General features: G+C 35.9%; 1 protein-coding gene across 2 annotated transcripts in view; it reads left to right on the top strand.

Moving 5' to 3' along the window:
- Window positions 1–14,163, top strand: part of SOCS6 (suppressor of cytokine signaling 6) — a 28,361-nt gene extending 14,198 nt beyond the window's left edge. Inside the window, exons 3-4 of one of the 2 annotated variants that reach the window (XM_066561181.1) lie at window positions 7,047–7,163; window positions 8,152–14,163. In XM_066561181.1, coding sequence (XP_066417278.1) covers window positions 8,277–9,881 — 1,605 coding nt within the window. In that variant the 5' untranslated portion in view covers window positions 7,047–7,163; window positions 8,152–8,276 and the 3' untranslated portion in view covers window positions 9,882–14,163. The remainder of the gene's footprint in view (window positions 1–7,046; window positions 7,164–8,151) is intronic. The other variant, XM_066561193.1, reaches the window with a different exon arrangement.
- The last annotated feature ends 259 nt before the right edge of the window (window positions 14,164–14,422 follow it).

Genomic DNA, 14,422 nt, shown 5'->3' with positions numbered 1-14,422 from the left:
CCCCTGGAAGCAGGAAACAAATGTGTAATGTAGCATTGGGTGTTAACTGAGTGGTGTATTTCTATATTGCCCATTTGGTACATGCCCCTTGTACTGTGGAGTTCTTTGGTGACAGATGTTTGGCCTAAGAAGTTGAATGAATGTTCTGATAACACAGTAGGAAAAGATCATTCATGGTACCTGTTTAATGTCTCCTCGTCAAAATATTTTTTTTTGCAGCAGGCCATTTTCAGCTGTCTTGGTTCATGTTTTGGAAGCTGTACACAGTAACAGTGTTTCTGTGCTTGCTGTAGAAACACCAGCCTGAACTTTGAAAGCGAAACCAAAATTGATATAAGTCAACGTGAAGTGATCCTATTTAGCTGCTGCATGTCTGCTGAGTGTTTTCTTTCCTTTTTCGGGAAGAGCTGGAAAAGTGTTTCTCACAATTATATTATTTTGTCACTAACATGAAGAGTGGTCAGATTATTGCTGACCACAAAAACTCAATTTGAGACAATGATCTGCTTTATTATTTCTGTCTTTCTGGCATATGCTTTGAACGGATGGATAGCATTTCTAAAATTATGTTTGGAAATGCATAATGGAGGATTCAGAAACCAAACTGCATTGGGTTTTACTACCTGCACCCATACAATTACATATATTATGTTTTTTTCAACATACATTCCAGTATTTAGACATTTATGCATACTTCTCAATGAATATAAGTGCAGAAATGCAATTTTATTTTGTTTTTACTGTGTTTTTCCTGTTCTTCCTTTCATTTTCATGATATTAATTTCAAACACTTATGTTGGTCTCAAATATGTAGGCATAGAATCTGTTCCTTGCCATCTTAGAGCAAAAATGTTTCAAAATTGATTCCTTTTACAGAATGTGATGTTGGTCTGTATTGTAAAATGAAATGCTGGTTTGTAGAGCATTATAGTTTTGCAGCTTTTCAGACTCCTAACATAACTGTGTTATGGTTTAAGAGGATTGCATATCTTGGATAACCATAAATCCTCATTATCAAGTTGAGGCTTCCCCATACCTTACAATGGAGGGGAAACATTTTGGTGTAATCTTCTGTCAGGATGAGGTGGGGGATGGACCCTTAGTTGGAAAGGAATTCTCATGCATTATCTCCCGGGAAGTCAAACCTTTGCTTATGAAACTACTTAATTTTTGCTGACAGACAGTCTGCTACAAGGCTGGCTGCTGCATTCTGGTAAAATAGTAAGAAATGAAAACAGAGCCTGACTGAGCATTATTCTCACTCTTCATCTGCTTCTGCACAGCTATGTGAAAACTAAAAGCAAAAGTTTATTTGGAGTCAATGGATGGGGTTTCCTGCATGTGAAACATGTGAACACATCAAGTTTCTTTAGTGAATTCTCCCATTTGAGTCATCAAAAATGTTCTTTTCTCTTTTTCAGCACCTTGGCATACATAGAACTGCTGGGTTATTTTTTTTTTTTTTTTTGCTCCTTTTCCCCTTGCTGTTAATCAGGATCTTAGAGCCAAATTATGGTTGCATTTTCCTGGTAATCTTTCCACATTCTTGAAACAATTTGTTAGCAGTATGGTTTATTATCATATATTTGCAAAAGAAAGTGATGAAAGGTGGTACTTGTGTTGTCTTTTAGTAAATGTATGCAAAGTACCGTCTGCTTATTTCCCTATTTGGGTGCTGATTCTCAGTTTGTGAGAGATCTAGCAGGAATGGCTCAAGTGGTTTCTGGCTGTCATCCACCCAGCTTCCCTGGAGTTTCCTCCTCCAACAGCAGCTCTGGTGTCATGATGTTGTGTGTGTTCTTGAGCCGATAACAACTGGTACTGACTTCAGTTTAACACCCCCATGTTAGTGTGCCCATGGTAGCTCAGGAGCAGATACAGATCCCAGCCAGCCATCCTTGGGTGACAGAGATGTAACCTTGGCTAAGGTCTGTTAATATTAGTAACTGGGTTTGGCTGTTGTAGTGATGAAATTATTATAGTTACAAGTTTGTATATACACATACGAACCATAATAGAGATGCCATTTAACACCCTTAAGTTACTCCCTAGAGGAAAATCACCAATCAGATAGAAATATTCCATTCTGCAACCAAATATGGGAAGGAACAGGACCTACTGCAAGCACTCATGGATTAAATATTGTTAAAACAAAGAAAATGAAAAAAAAAACCCAAGGAAATCTAAATGTTAAAGGGCATTCTTTTTCAACAGCAGGCCAGGAAAAAGAAGTCAAGGTATTTGGGCTTTTCCAGTGGCTTTGTTCCTGGTTTTACATACTTTCAATTACCATAATCAGAAGTGACAAAGAAAAATTTAATTGTGTCAAGTTTTATTATTAATTTACCCCACTTTTCTACGTATTACCAAAGGTGTACCTTGGTTATTCTCTGCTAAAGGTTGGTAGTGATTAGGGTTACCCTATCCTGTGTTGGAACAGTAGTGCACATGGACTGTTTTATGTTTAAGTTCTGTAAAAGGAGGAAAAAAAAATACGAGAGATGATATGACTAAATGACACAACTTACTGTTGGTTGGTTGGTTTTAAATTATAATCTGTATAAAACCTGTTCAATTACATTGCCCTGTAGAGAGATTGACCGTATTTTCCTCAGCTGCTCCAGTCATAGAGGATAGAAGTTTAAATTTGTGGTGAATAACTCATGGTTCTGGTGTTTGATTAGTTAGTGTAAAAATAGGAGGCTTTAACTACTCTTGAATGGTTATAAGTGTAATGTACTGTTAGATGAGCTTCTCATCTGTTTTTTCCTTGTTCTGATTTTATGTGAAGTTGTACATCTGAGCCTTGAGCTCACAAGGAAAGCAGGCATGCAAGTCAGAAGGGCTTTTATAGAATTTGTGATCATATTAGGGGAGTGTTCATCCATTAGCAAGGAAGCCACTACTAAAACCATTTACCTTTTTTTCTTGTTTTCAAGGTATAAGAGTGTGCAATGGGATTTAGATTACTTCATTTAAAGATTCTTCTTACTGAAAAGAAGTATAATGTAGGAATTTACTTGAAGATCAGTGAAGGGAAAAAACCTCACCATCTTCAGTGTGCTTATGGCATGTATAGAGGAAAAGCCAAAAGTTGCCTTGTAGTATGTATGTTCTTTTAGAAACAAATGGTGTTTGAATCTCTCTTTAATTAATATCTTGTGTGTAGTTTTTGTACTCTTATAGCTTGAAACTCTAAGTACATAGCAGGAAATACCTCGAGTCAATATTGTGTATACTGGTTTGAAGAAAAAATTCCAATGATACAGACTTCAGTATTGAAGTAAAGTTGATGGGAATGGGTATGGAGACCAACTTCTTAACAATTCATATTAATAGATCTACTAACTTTGGAGAAGATGTAGACACTTATGAATTTTCAAAAAACAGCACTTGAAATCTTCATTTCCTTAAGATGCTGTTTTTGACATGCTCTTCCAAAGAATGTGTGACTATATTTCAGTGACAATTTGGGGAAAGCAGGGGAATGAGAACTTATACTTCTGCAGATTAGAATAGGCTTCATTATCTGACAGTAATGAGACCCTAGCGGTTGTCATGCCTAGGAATGCAGAAACTTTTGAGGTATTTTTAGTTATTTTCCTCATATAAATAATTTTGCTAGAATTCGATAAATTGAAATTGTAAATTATGTAAGTCTTATGATGATCCAGTAGAAGAATAACGATTATATATTTTTAAGCGAAAGACAGACTTTTCAGGAATGATGCAGGATGATGTGGGTTAAAAAAAAATCAATGCTCAACTGTTTCACTTTATGGAAATAAATAAGCAAATTAACATTTATTTTAGAAAAGTTTTCTGAAGTAGCATTGACTAATAATTTGAAGTCATTTTTGTGATGACTTTTAAATTAAACTTTTTAAGGACAATTCTGTGTTCAAACATGAGTTGTATTTTGCTGTATGTTTCCAGTATGATGTTTTCTGTCCTAACTCCTTAAAGTTATTCCTGGTTTATTTCTATTGTAGTGTATTTTGGCAGCATTGTTTATAGTATTTGTCTTGGGAAATGAGTATGACTAACATACAAGTGTGAAAAAGATCAGAAATTAATAAAGACAGACTATAATCAGACTTTTTTGTTGGTGTACTTTTGCAAACACTGCTTTGAGTTAGCTATGTGATTCCAATCTACTGAAACCATTTTGTACCATCAAACTGAAACTACACTGAAATGTTGGAATACGCAAACTGGATTTGCAATAATTGATATATATTTAAAACTTCCATAATTTTTCATACATCAGTGTTGGCCACCATAATAATTAATATACCATTGCATGGCCTGCTTTTCAGGTTTCTAAGAAGCAGCCTGTAAAGTAAACTTTTAGCCCTAATTATGTTCACTAGTAATTTCATGTTTGTATGTGAAATGTTGCTCTTCCTCCAAGTGAGGTGTACAAATTTAGTTTTCATTACGCATATTTTTTGCATTTCATTGCACATATTTTTATGTGCAAAAGGGGACATGGTGTTTACTGGGTAGTAATTTGGTAGTTTTCATCCAGAGACCTGGCTTGTATTTTGTTAACCTGCATACTATTAAAAATTCTGAGATGCAGAATTTGTGATGAAAGTTCATAAATTTGAATTTCATTAATCCACATTATTCTGTGCATTAAGATCTCATTTCTTTCTGGATTCAATTAATCTCTCATTATCAGTCTGTGTGTTCCAGGTGTTTCTGCACATATAGTCAACAGGCTTTGGGAATACATTGGTGGAGTTCGAGTCTGTTTATAGTTGCAAATATCTGCCAGAAGAATTTCTAGAATTGTCTCTTGTTAGGCTGTCTAATTCACTGTACAGCAGATGGCACTGGAAGAGCACATCGGTGGGAAGCTTCAGTCACGCCGTAATTCTTGCAAAATACAAGTGAAGCTGTTGCTGTGCTGAGGGTTGTGAAGTTGCATAATTCATTTTAATGTATTCCAGGAAGGGGTGTATGCCTGGCCTCTTCTGCTCCAGCTCTATTAGATGAAGACTGCAATGAATTCTATACTTGCAAACATATGAGTGTATCATCTATTGAGGGCTGTTTATGTAGTGTTTTTAAACACATTGATATGCAATGCAGAATTAGCTGGTGCTCTTTAAGTACATGCGAAGAAGATGTATTGGGATCAATTTGGGTGTCTGACTTCAGGGTGTATTTTTCTCCCACCCTGGATAAAATATAGGAGGTATCACAGGACGGGTGTAGGAGGTATCATAGGGCGGGTCTCATATGGACAACTTATTTAGAGACTTGCTCTCATGATGTGAGTGTGTTCGGTTTACTTTGAAGAGCTTTGACCTGGACTCTCACTAGATTTTTATCATCTTCTCATGAATGAGTGAACTGGGCCTCTGGATAGATGCGTGTTGTTTATGTGCTTTACAGTTTATTATCAAACCTTTCTTACATTTTGACATGAGTTTTTACAAGAATACAAATAATAAACCAACCATTTTATAGAATCCAGAATATACTGAGTTGGAAGGGACCCATCAGAGTAATTGAGTCCAGCTCCTGCTCTGTGCAGGACAACCCAAGAATCACATCATGTGCTTAAGAGCACTGTCCAGACACCTCTTGAACTCTGTCAGGCTTTGTACTCTGACCACTTCCCTGGAGAGCCTGAGCCAGTACCCAGCCACCCTCAGTGTGAAAAACCTTTTCCTGGTATCCAACCTAAATATGCCCTAATTCACCTTCCTGATGTTTCTTTGAGTCCTGGTACTGGTCATAAGAGTGATGAGATTGGTATCTGCAGACAGTACCTTCCACAAGGAGGGAGGGAGATTTCTGGAAAAGTGGAAATAATATGAGCTTCTGGATGTCAGAAGCAGTTGGAGAGCACTGGATTTCACAGGTGGAGCTAATGTGATAATTCCCAGGCTTCTGGTACTACATACATAAAAGCAGAGTTAATTATATCAAATGAACAAATGAATCAATGCTCTGACTTTGTTAGTTTAGGAGAAGGAATGCAATCCTGAGGTTGTAATTTTCACTCATTTTGTAGGTTAATTTGGTTACATATGACAAAAAGAGTTCTGCAAATTGGAAAGGTGGCAAAATCCAAATGGTTTAGGATTAGAAAGTCAATGACATTTTGAGTCTCCTTTTAATTGACATGTAAGTCTCGCTTTATCTGCACTTGTAGGAAAGTAAACATAGTGTTTTAACCTGTGAAAATTCATACCTGTAACTCACGATTGTGTTCACATTGTGTCACTGGAGGTTTTAGTATTTCATGAATCCTGATACAACAGGTATCATGTTAAAAGTGGAAAGTAACTAGTGAACATATCAGAAAATACTGGTTCTGGTTAAGTCTTAGTACTCATTTATAGCAAGTAATTGATTCTTAGGCTTTTGTCTAGGAAGTGTTTTGGTCATGTTTGTTCTTTGCTGGTAGAAAGCGAATCAGTTTAGAGACTGAAGAAACCTTTTAGTTTCTCCCCATTGAAAGAAAAGAAAGTGTTATTTAGTGTGGTAATTAAGAAAATGAAATGGAAAGATCTGAATGTGCTCTAAAGATGGACTTGGGAAACATCACAGGTTATAACAAGGACACAGACCCAGTCTTTGAAATAGGTTGATGAGGATAGGACTAGGGTACAATTTAAGTAAATCAATCTTTACTACTTCTGCTTGTTATAGAGCAGTGTCCATGCCTCCAGCAGCAGAGTTTTACTTAAAATTTTTCAAGGTGTTTTGAAGTTCAGAATCCGTAGATGCTTCACATTGCCTTTTAGTTTGCTTTGGATATGATCCTTTAGCCTTTGTGTACTTGAGGACCACAGAAGTTGGGCTGGGCAGCAGCAATAGGCAGTGGACTGCTTTTTGGTTATAGTAAGCATTGTCCTTCCATGCTTTTATGCAGTTTTGGAATGCTTATTTAAGAAAACGGTATTGTTTAGTTGATAAAACTTATTTCAGTCCGTTGCACTGTTTTTCTCGGTTTGCTTATATTGTGATACTCTGGGAGAAAAGTGGGAAGTGCATATATAAGGGATCTTTTACTTTCCCCTCAGTCCATCAAGGTTGGAAGATTTCTTGAAAGATTCTTAGACTCCTTCAGCTTGCCATGCTTAGCCTGGAGCCAGGCTTGCTGCTGCAGGTTGTGCTGCTAACATCGCACGTATTTGGAGGTATGTGTAATAACAGTTACTACTAATTGTAGTACCCACTTCTGTGCGAATAGCAACTTCCCTGTCTTCTCCTTTCTCATGCATTGTCCTTCTCTTTGCAGAGCTATTTACTTTGGAAGATCTAGCTAAAATTAAAACAAAGCAAACCATGCCCATCCAAAGCCCCCCCCAAAACACAGTCAAACCTCAATCAAGAATAAAAAGAATCAGAAAGATCAAATTTGTGGGTACCTGATTCTGCAAGATGCCAGGTTGGAGCAGTTGTCTGGAACTCGAGCAGCTGTGTCCACTAGGTCTTGGCAGAAATACTGGAGGAAGAAGAGCTCTAATAATTTTAGGCAAGAAGAGCCCATGACTTGGTTTTCTGTGGCTAAAACAGATTGGAAATCCTTTCTTTCACAGAAGTTCCGGAGGGGACTTGCTGTAAATGTATGTTGCTTTGCTGTTAAGGAAAATCTGTATTTTCCCTGCAGTTAGTTTTCCTATAAATATGGAACCTTCTAAATGTTACTCAACTTTCTTGTGTAGAGAAGGTATAACCTTATAAGACCATGTTTTTAGGACCAGTCACAGTTTAACCTGCATGTAGGAATTCTGTTGATTAGATTGTTTTCTGTAGTTTTATTTTCTGTAGTTACTTGTGTGGGGATTTTTAGGAGCCCTTGGAAAGAGAGGAGTGTTTATGTGTTTGAAAATGATATATAAATGCATTCAATATATGTTCCTGTAAGTGTAATATGAGGTGTGTGGATGTTTCAAAAATTACTGAGCTGAAAGCAGAATGAAGTTGTGGAAATCTCCAAGGCTGATGCAGGAGTTTCCTTTTTTGATCCTGATTGTTTCCAAGTCATCTCCCTATTTTTACTTTTATGTGATGCCCATTGTTAAAGTATTGCAATTTCTATTCTGCTTGGAGAAGAGAACACCCGTATAGATAATTTTTGAAATATTTCTTTTGTGAATGTAATTGTTTTTTGTTTCTTTCCAGGAAATGGCTCTTGAAGTTAAATGAGTCTGGATAAAACACATAAATGAAGCAGAAGCTGCTCTTCGTGTGTTAGGGCTACATCACCGCAAGCACTGCTGATCAGCCAGATTTGGTAACTTGTCATAATGAAGAAAATTAGTCTCAAAACAATTCGCAAGTCCTTTAACTTAAATAAAAGTAAAGATGAAAGTGACTTTGTAGTGGTTCAGCAGCCATCATTAAGTGAATTTGGAAAAGATGACTCCTTGTTTGGCAGCTGCTATGGTAAAGATTTGGCTAGCTGTGAAGTCAATAGTGAAGATGAAAAAGGAGGCAAAAATAGATCAAAAAGTGAAAGTTTAATGGGTACGTTAAAAAGGAGGCTTTCAGCAAAACAAAAACAGAAAGGCAAAGGCAGCACACCATCTGTAAGCTCTGCAGATGATGACACATTTTCTTCCTCATCTGCTCCAATAACCTTCAAAGATGTGCGAGCTCAAAGACCTCTGAGATCCACTTCCCTCCGTAATCACCATTACAGCCCAACTCCGTGGCCACTTCGACCTACAAATTCAGAAGAGACTTGCATCAAAATGGAAGTGAAAGTCAAGGCCTTGGTCCATTCCTCTAATCCAAGTCCAGCACTGAATGGTGTTCGAAAGGACTTCCATGACTTGCAGTCAGAAAATGTGTTCCAGGAACAAACCAATGCATTAAAAAATACGGAATCTCAGAACGGGGACTTGCATCTTCATATTGATGAACATGTGCCTGTAGTTATTGGATTAATGCCTCAGGACTACATTCAGTATACTGTGCCTTTAGATGAGGGAATGTATCCTTTGGAAGGATCACGTAGTTACTGTCTGGATAGTTCCTCACCCATGGAAGTTTCGACTGTTTCTTCTCAAGTGGGGGGAAATGCTTTCCATGAAGATGAGAGCCAGGTGGATCAGGACGTAGTCGTTGCACCGGATATCTTTGTGGACCAGACAATGAATGGTTTGTTGATTGGTACCACAGGAGTCATGTTGCAAAGCCCAAGAGTTAATCATAGTGATGTCCCTCCACTCTCACCTTTGCTACCTCCAATGCAGAATAATCAAATCCAAAGGAACTTCAATGGATTAAATGGCACAGATGCCCATGTGGCTGAAAGTATGCGCTGCCATTTGAATTTTGATCCTAACACTGCCCCAGGAGTTGGAAGAGTTTATGACTCTGTACAGAACAGTGGTCCTATGGTTGTGACAAGCCTCACAGAAGAACTGAAAAAGCTTGCAAAACAAGGATGGTACTGGGGCCCCATTACACGCTGGGAGGCAGAGGGAAAATTAGCTAATGTGCCTGATGGCTCGTTTCTTGTTCGAGATAGTTCTGATGATCGTTATCTTTTAAGTTTGAGTTTTCGTTCCCATGGAAAAACTCTTCACACTAGAATTGAACACTCAAATGGTAGGTTTAGTTTTTATGAACAGCCAGATGTGGAGGGACATACATCTATAGTTGACTTAATTGAACATTCAATCAGGGACTCTGAAAATGGAGCTTTCTGCTATTCGAGATCCCGGCTGCCAGGATCTGCAACTTACCCAGTGAGACTGACAAATCCAGTGTCCCGGTTTATGCAGGTGCGCTCTTTACAGTACCTGTGTCGTTTTGTAATACGTCAGTACACCAGAATAGACCTGATTCAAAAACTGCCTTTGCCAAACAAAATGAAGGATTATTTACAGGAAAAGCACTACTGAAAGCTTACGGGAATCTTGCATCTTGCACTTTGGGAACAACAACAACAAAAAGAGATTGAATTACAGTTTACAGACTTTCATTATTATCAAAATCTTTTGCTGCCATAAAAATATTTCATTTTTGTCTGTAAAAGAAAAGTAATGCATTTGGATTTATATTTGTTTTGGGGGGTTTTGTGTATTTTGGGAGGCTTTTTTTTCTTGTTTTGTTTTGTTGAAAGAATGATCTCAAGTTTATTTTTAGAAGTGTGAAATAGCTATCTTTCATCAATGTGCAGATTAATCACAATGTGAATGATCAAATTCTCCTTAATTTCCCCCAAGTCCTTTGCTGCTATCCACTGTGATTTTTATGCATTGAAAGCACATTTCATGTGTATTCAACGATAAGTAAAAGTCAAATGAAACTTGTTGAATGGAATTTTTTTTTCCTTTAAAACAACCTCTGGAAAAAAAATGATCATGGATAAATAACATATTGGTATTCTAAATTACTGATTTTACATCTAAATTAAAAACTGTTTCCTAGTGTCGTAATTAGACATTTCTGTAGAGATATGCCCCAATGTATAGACAGAGCTGTGTGATAAGAACGTGGTTATGTGGCATATCTTTGGGAAAGAAAAAGCCTTCCTCCTAAGCCTTGTACTGTCTGTACACTCTTTGTGTTTGAGAAGCTTGGTTCAGCCTTCTTCTCGTCTCAGTGTTTGTCCTCTAAAAATGGCCTTTAAATAACAGTCTATGAAAGTCAATGTATAGTACCTAGAAGAAAATTGTGGTATTGGGGTCTTGTAAAATATTACCTTTTATAATCATGCCATCAGTTAATAAATGAACACCTACCAGGTCCCCTCTTTCTTTCCTTTTCCCTCCTGCCTACTCTTGCAGAGTAAGGGAAGGAAGTTTCCTGGATTTGTGGGAAGACTCTAGGAATTGTTATCATGGGAACGTAAATTTTTAAGCCATTTTGGGGATGGGGTAAAACTTTTAATAGGATGATTTCTACCATATTTATGTTCAAGCTACTTGAAATTTTATAATTTCCATCTTTCTACATTTTTATTTCACTTCAGAAAGTACAGTAATACACTAATGTTCTTTGGATTATTTTCCCCTTTTTTCTATATCCTTTGAGGAGGAAGGAACAGGACTGATAACATTTTATATGGAAGATGTTTAAATGCATCTCTAAAGTGCTATTCTCCTAGCCTTTCAAATTATTGGGAAGAGATGTTTGGATATACAGTGACCGCAGAATACGTTTCAGTTTGCTGTCATGAAATATGTTTTGACATATGAAATATTGAATCAATTAAGTAAGTGTTTATGATATCTGTCAAAGATTCTGGCATTTGGAAAGCTTACAGTTATTCTAACCTTCTGTAGGGAAAAAAAGACTTTCAGTGGGGAGTACAGGTTCTACACTGTAATATTTTCATCATGCAAGGTTAATCCATGGCATTTTATTTTAGTTTGGTTTTCTTCTCTCCCATGTTTTTATCACTTTTATGAGTTACTTGCTAAAGGGGTCATAGCTGGCTTGGGAAGGAGGCCTGCCTCTGCCTTGCTGAGAGGCCTTGTTTTGCATGCTTCTGCCCCCCTGTTTTGTGTTTTAAAATGTCATATTCCCCATCTCTGGTAGAAGTGGCTAATGAGTAAAGATCACCTTAGAAAAAAAGTCCATCTTTGATACATCTTTCTTGTTTGGGTCATTTTCTTCTCCTTATTTAATCTAGCATTTCTGTACCCTAAAACGAGTCTTTAGAAGTGAATACAGTATTGCTGCAAGGTGGTGCAGTAGCACTACATCTTGGGTTGCCTGAATTGATAGACAAAATTTATATTTTTTTAATTTATTTTTTGACCATAATGTTTAACTAAAAAATAAAAAAAGAAAATCAAAGGTAGATAAAGACTGCCTTTGCTTTTAAGGGAGGGAGAATAAGGATTTCCTCTTTAGTCTGATAAAGTTTTAAACTTAAAAGATAAAATAATCTAGAGCAGTCTATACCTGTGATTTGTTGGCTCTGCCATGGAGATATATGTATGAAAGGGAGGATTCTGTTTTCTTTTTTTTCCTCTACTGACTTCTCCCCCTACCCAGTCATGTCCCATTCCCCCTCCCCTGAATCAGGATCACTAACTTTATTCAAAAAGGCACAATAACCTATTATATGGTACAGTGTTCTGATTCTGTCTGTGGAGAGGAAAAAGAAAATCATTTTTATGGATTTCAGATGCATACTTTTGGAAGAAAACCTCTGGCATTTTCTTCACTTTAAAAATTCTTTCCCCATACTAGAGGGCCTATGCATTCTACAGAATCTTTGAAAGATTATAGTATATAAAATATTTTTGTTGCCATTTAATACCACTATTGAATACATTAAACATATGTTTATACTATGCCACATGCATTAATTTAGCAGTCATTGCATTGAAACCTAAATATTTGAAGCTATAATATCGTGGTCTTATTGTGGAATTGAAAAACGTGCAAGAACACACATGCTAAAATTCTTGCCCATGCCTTTATAAATTTCAGTTGTTCACTCATAAATGATTTTTTTTTAAATAAAAAACTGTTTTAAAACAGCTATCCAGTTTTTGAATTGCCTTCCTTGCTGTGTTGTTCATCTGTGAACTTAATCAGGTCAAGTTAACTTTGTCATTTCCCCTGCCAAAAAGCTACCACAAAAGGAACACTTAAAAGCGATTGAAGTCTAGGAAATAAGAACCATAGAGCACTTTGCTTCCGAATAAAAAATGGTGGTGATATTTCTACTAAGCTCCAAATACTTTCAATCAGTAGTAAGTAGACACAGTTACTTATTTTTACAGGTTTCTTTAATCAGAACCTCACAGTACTTTTTCATAGTGAGGTGTCTGGCCAGGCAGGAGAATGAACTTAGAAAAAATACTTTGAAAATATTAAAGATACTTACAATTTCTTATTATAAAGATTAATATAAAAGAAACACAGTAGCATTTAGTTATGAGTCAATTTAGAAGCACTCAGAATAACCACAAAATTTGTGTTGACTTCTGCTTCATGAAAATTAGAGGAACAAAGTGTCCTTGACAAATAAAAGAAAGATGATGGGAGGATATTTTGGGGACCTTTGGAAGTAAATACACTAGGAACAAAAGCTAACAAGACTATGGTCCTTATAGAGTAGAAATATGGCTATTTATTCAGCACAACAGTTTAAGGGTTCAAAAGGTATGCTTTTTATGCAATTGAATTGAGGAAAAATAGTTTTAAAAATAAAACTTAAAACTCCTTTCAGTGTCTGAAATGATTGACATTACTCATAACTTTGCTTTACCAATTAGAAGAGTAAAAAAATACCTTGTATTTGGAAATAATAAATTTGCACAATTTCCTCTGTTGTTTTTTTTAATTTTGTTTTGTTTTGTTTTGTAAGCCAGTGTTATAAACAACTGAAAGTGATGTGTATTCTTTGATCTATTTGAAGGATATAGCACTTATCCTGCTGTTGACATAGTGAATGCCATCTTTTTATCAAAATGTAATTCTGTCAGAAGGATCAGAAATGCAATTATTAATTAAACTTTTTGTTCTCAGATGAGCTGACTTTGCATTTTTTTAAAGCCAATTTTCTTTCTGTGAATATTGACTGCTGGGCTAAGTAAAATCTGTGCAGCTTTTGTTTTGATGCATTTCATCTGTGTGAATACTGGAATTATAAATTTAAAACAGCATACCAGCAATATATGGGCTATGATGAGAAGTATATCTCTGTTACTGAACTTTCAAATTCTGAGCTAAGTTATAGATGAATCAATGATTGCCAATTTAATTTCTTTAAATCTTTCTATGACTGCAAAGAATAAAAATTACAGGCATTCTTTATAAATAAAAAATGGCCTAGATGGTAGTTCATAAAGTGAAAAATATGGCATTATTGTATCTGGAGAGTGATCGAAATTCTACACAGATAATGAAAAATTCTAAATGAATTTTTTATGAATACCTGTTGGGTTAAAGAATTTTTATAGTGATGATGGAGTGCCATGAAGTTAATACTTGCAATCCAGATTGCTGTAGTTTACACTTTTCTCTGTTTCAGACCTGGTGTGCACTATTTGTACTAAGCACACCACAGAGTGAATTATCCAAAGTCCATTGATTTTAATGTGTTTTGGTTTGTAAACAAAATTATAGTAATTTCTTGCACATTTTTGAAAAATAATTGTATAAGGATTTATGTATCTGCTTCTGGATACAGTGTGTAAATAAAAATTTCATTCACAAAAAGGCTTGTGGAGTCTTCTATATATTAATGACATTCTAAAACAGAAGAAAGTCCTGAGAGACACTGTAAAATTTGGGTATCTGACTTAAACATTTAAATTTTAATGGTTACTATTTTAAACTATTCTGTATTTTTTAATCCTTGCTAGTTGACTTTCAAAGTACTTCTGTTTACCAATTATTTTAATTTCTAGTTTTCAAAACAAAAAGAAAATTGCCAGGATATAACTAGAATATTATTTTTGAAAGGTATGCATAAATA

The sequence above is a fragment of the Molothrus aeneus genome, chromosome 1, assembly GCF_037042795.1.
Source record: "Molothrus aeneus isolate 106 chromosome 1, BPBGC_Maene_1.0, whole genome shotgun sequence".
NCBI lineage: Eukaryota > Metazoa > Chordata > Aves > Passeriformes > Icteridae > Molothrus > Molothrus aeneus.
The sequence above is the reverse complement of the archived record's forward strand: the minus strand, read 5'-3'. Positions and strand labels throughout refer to the sequence as shown.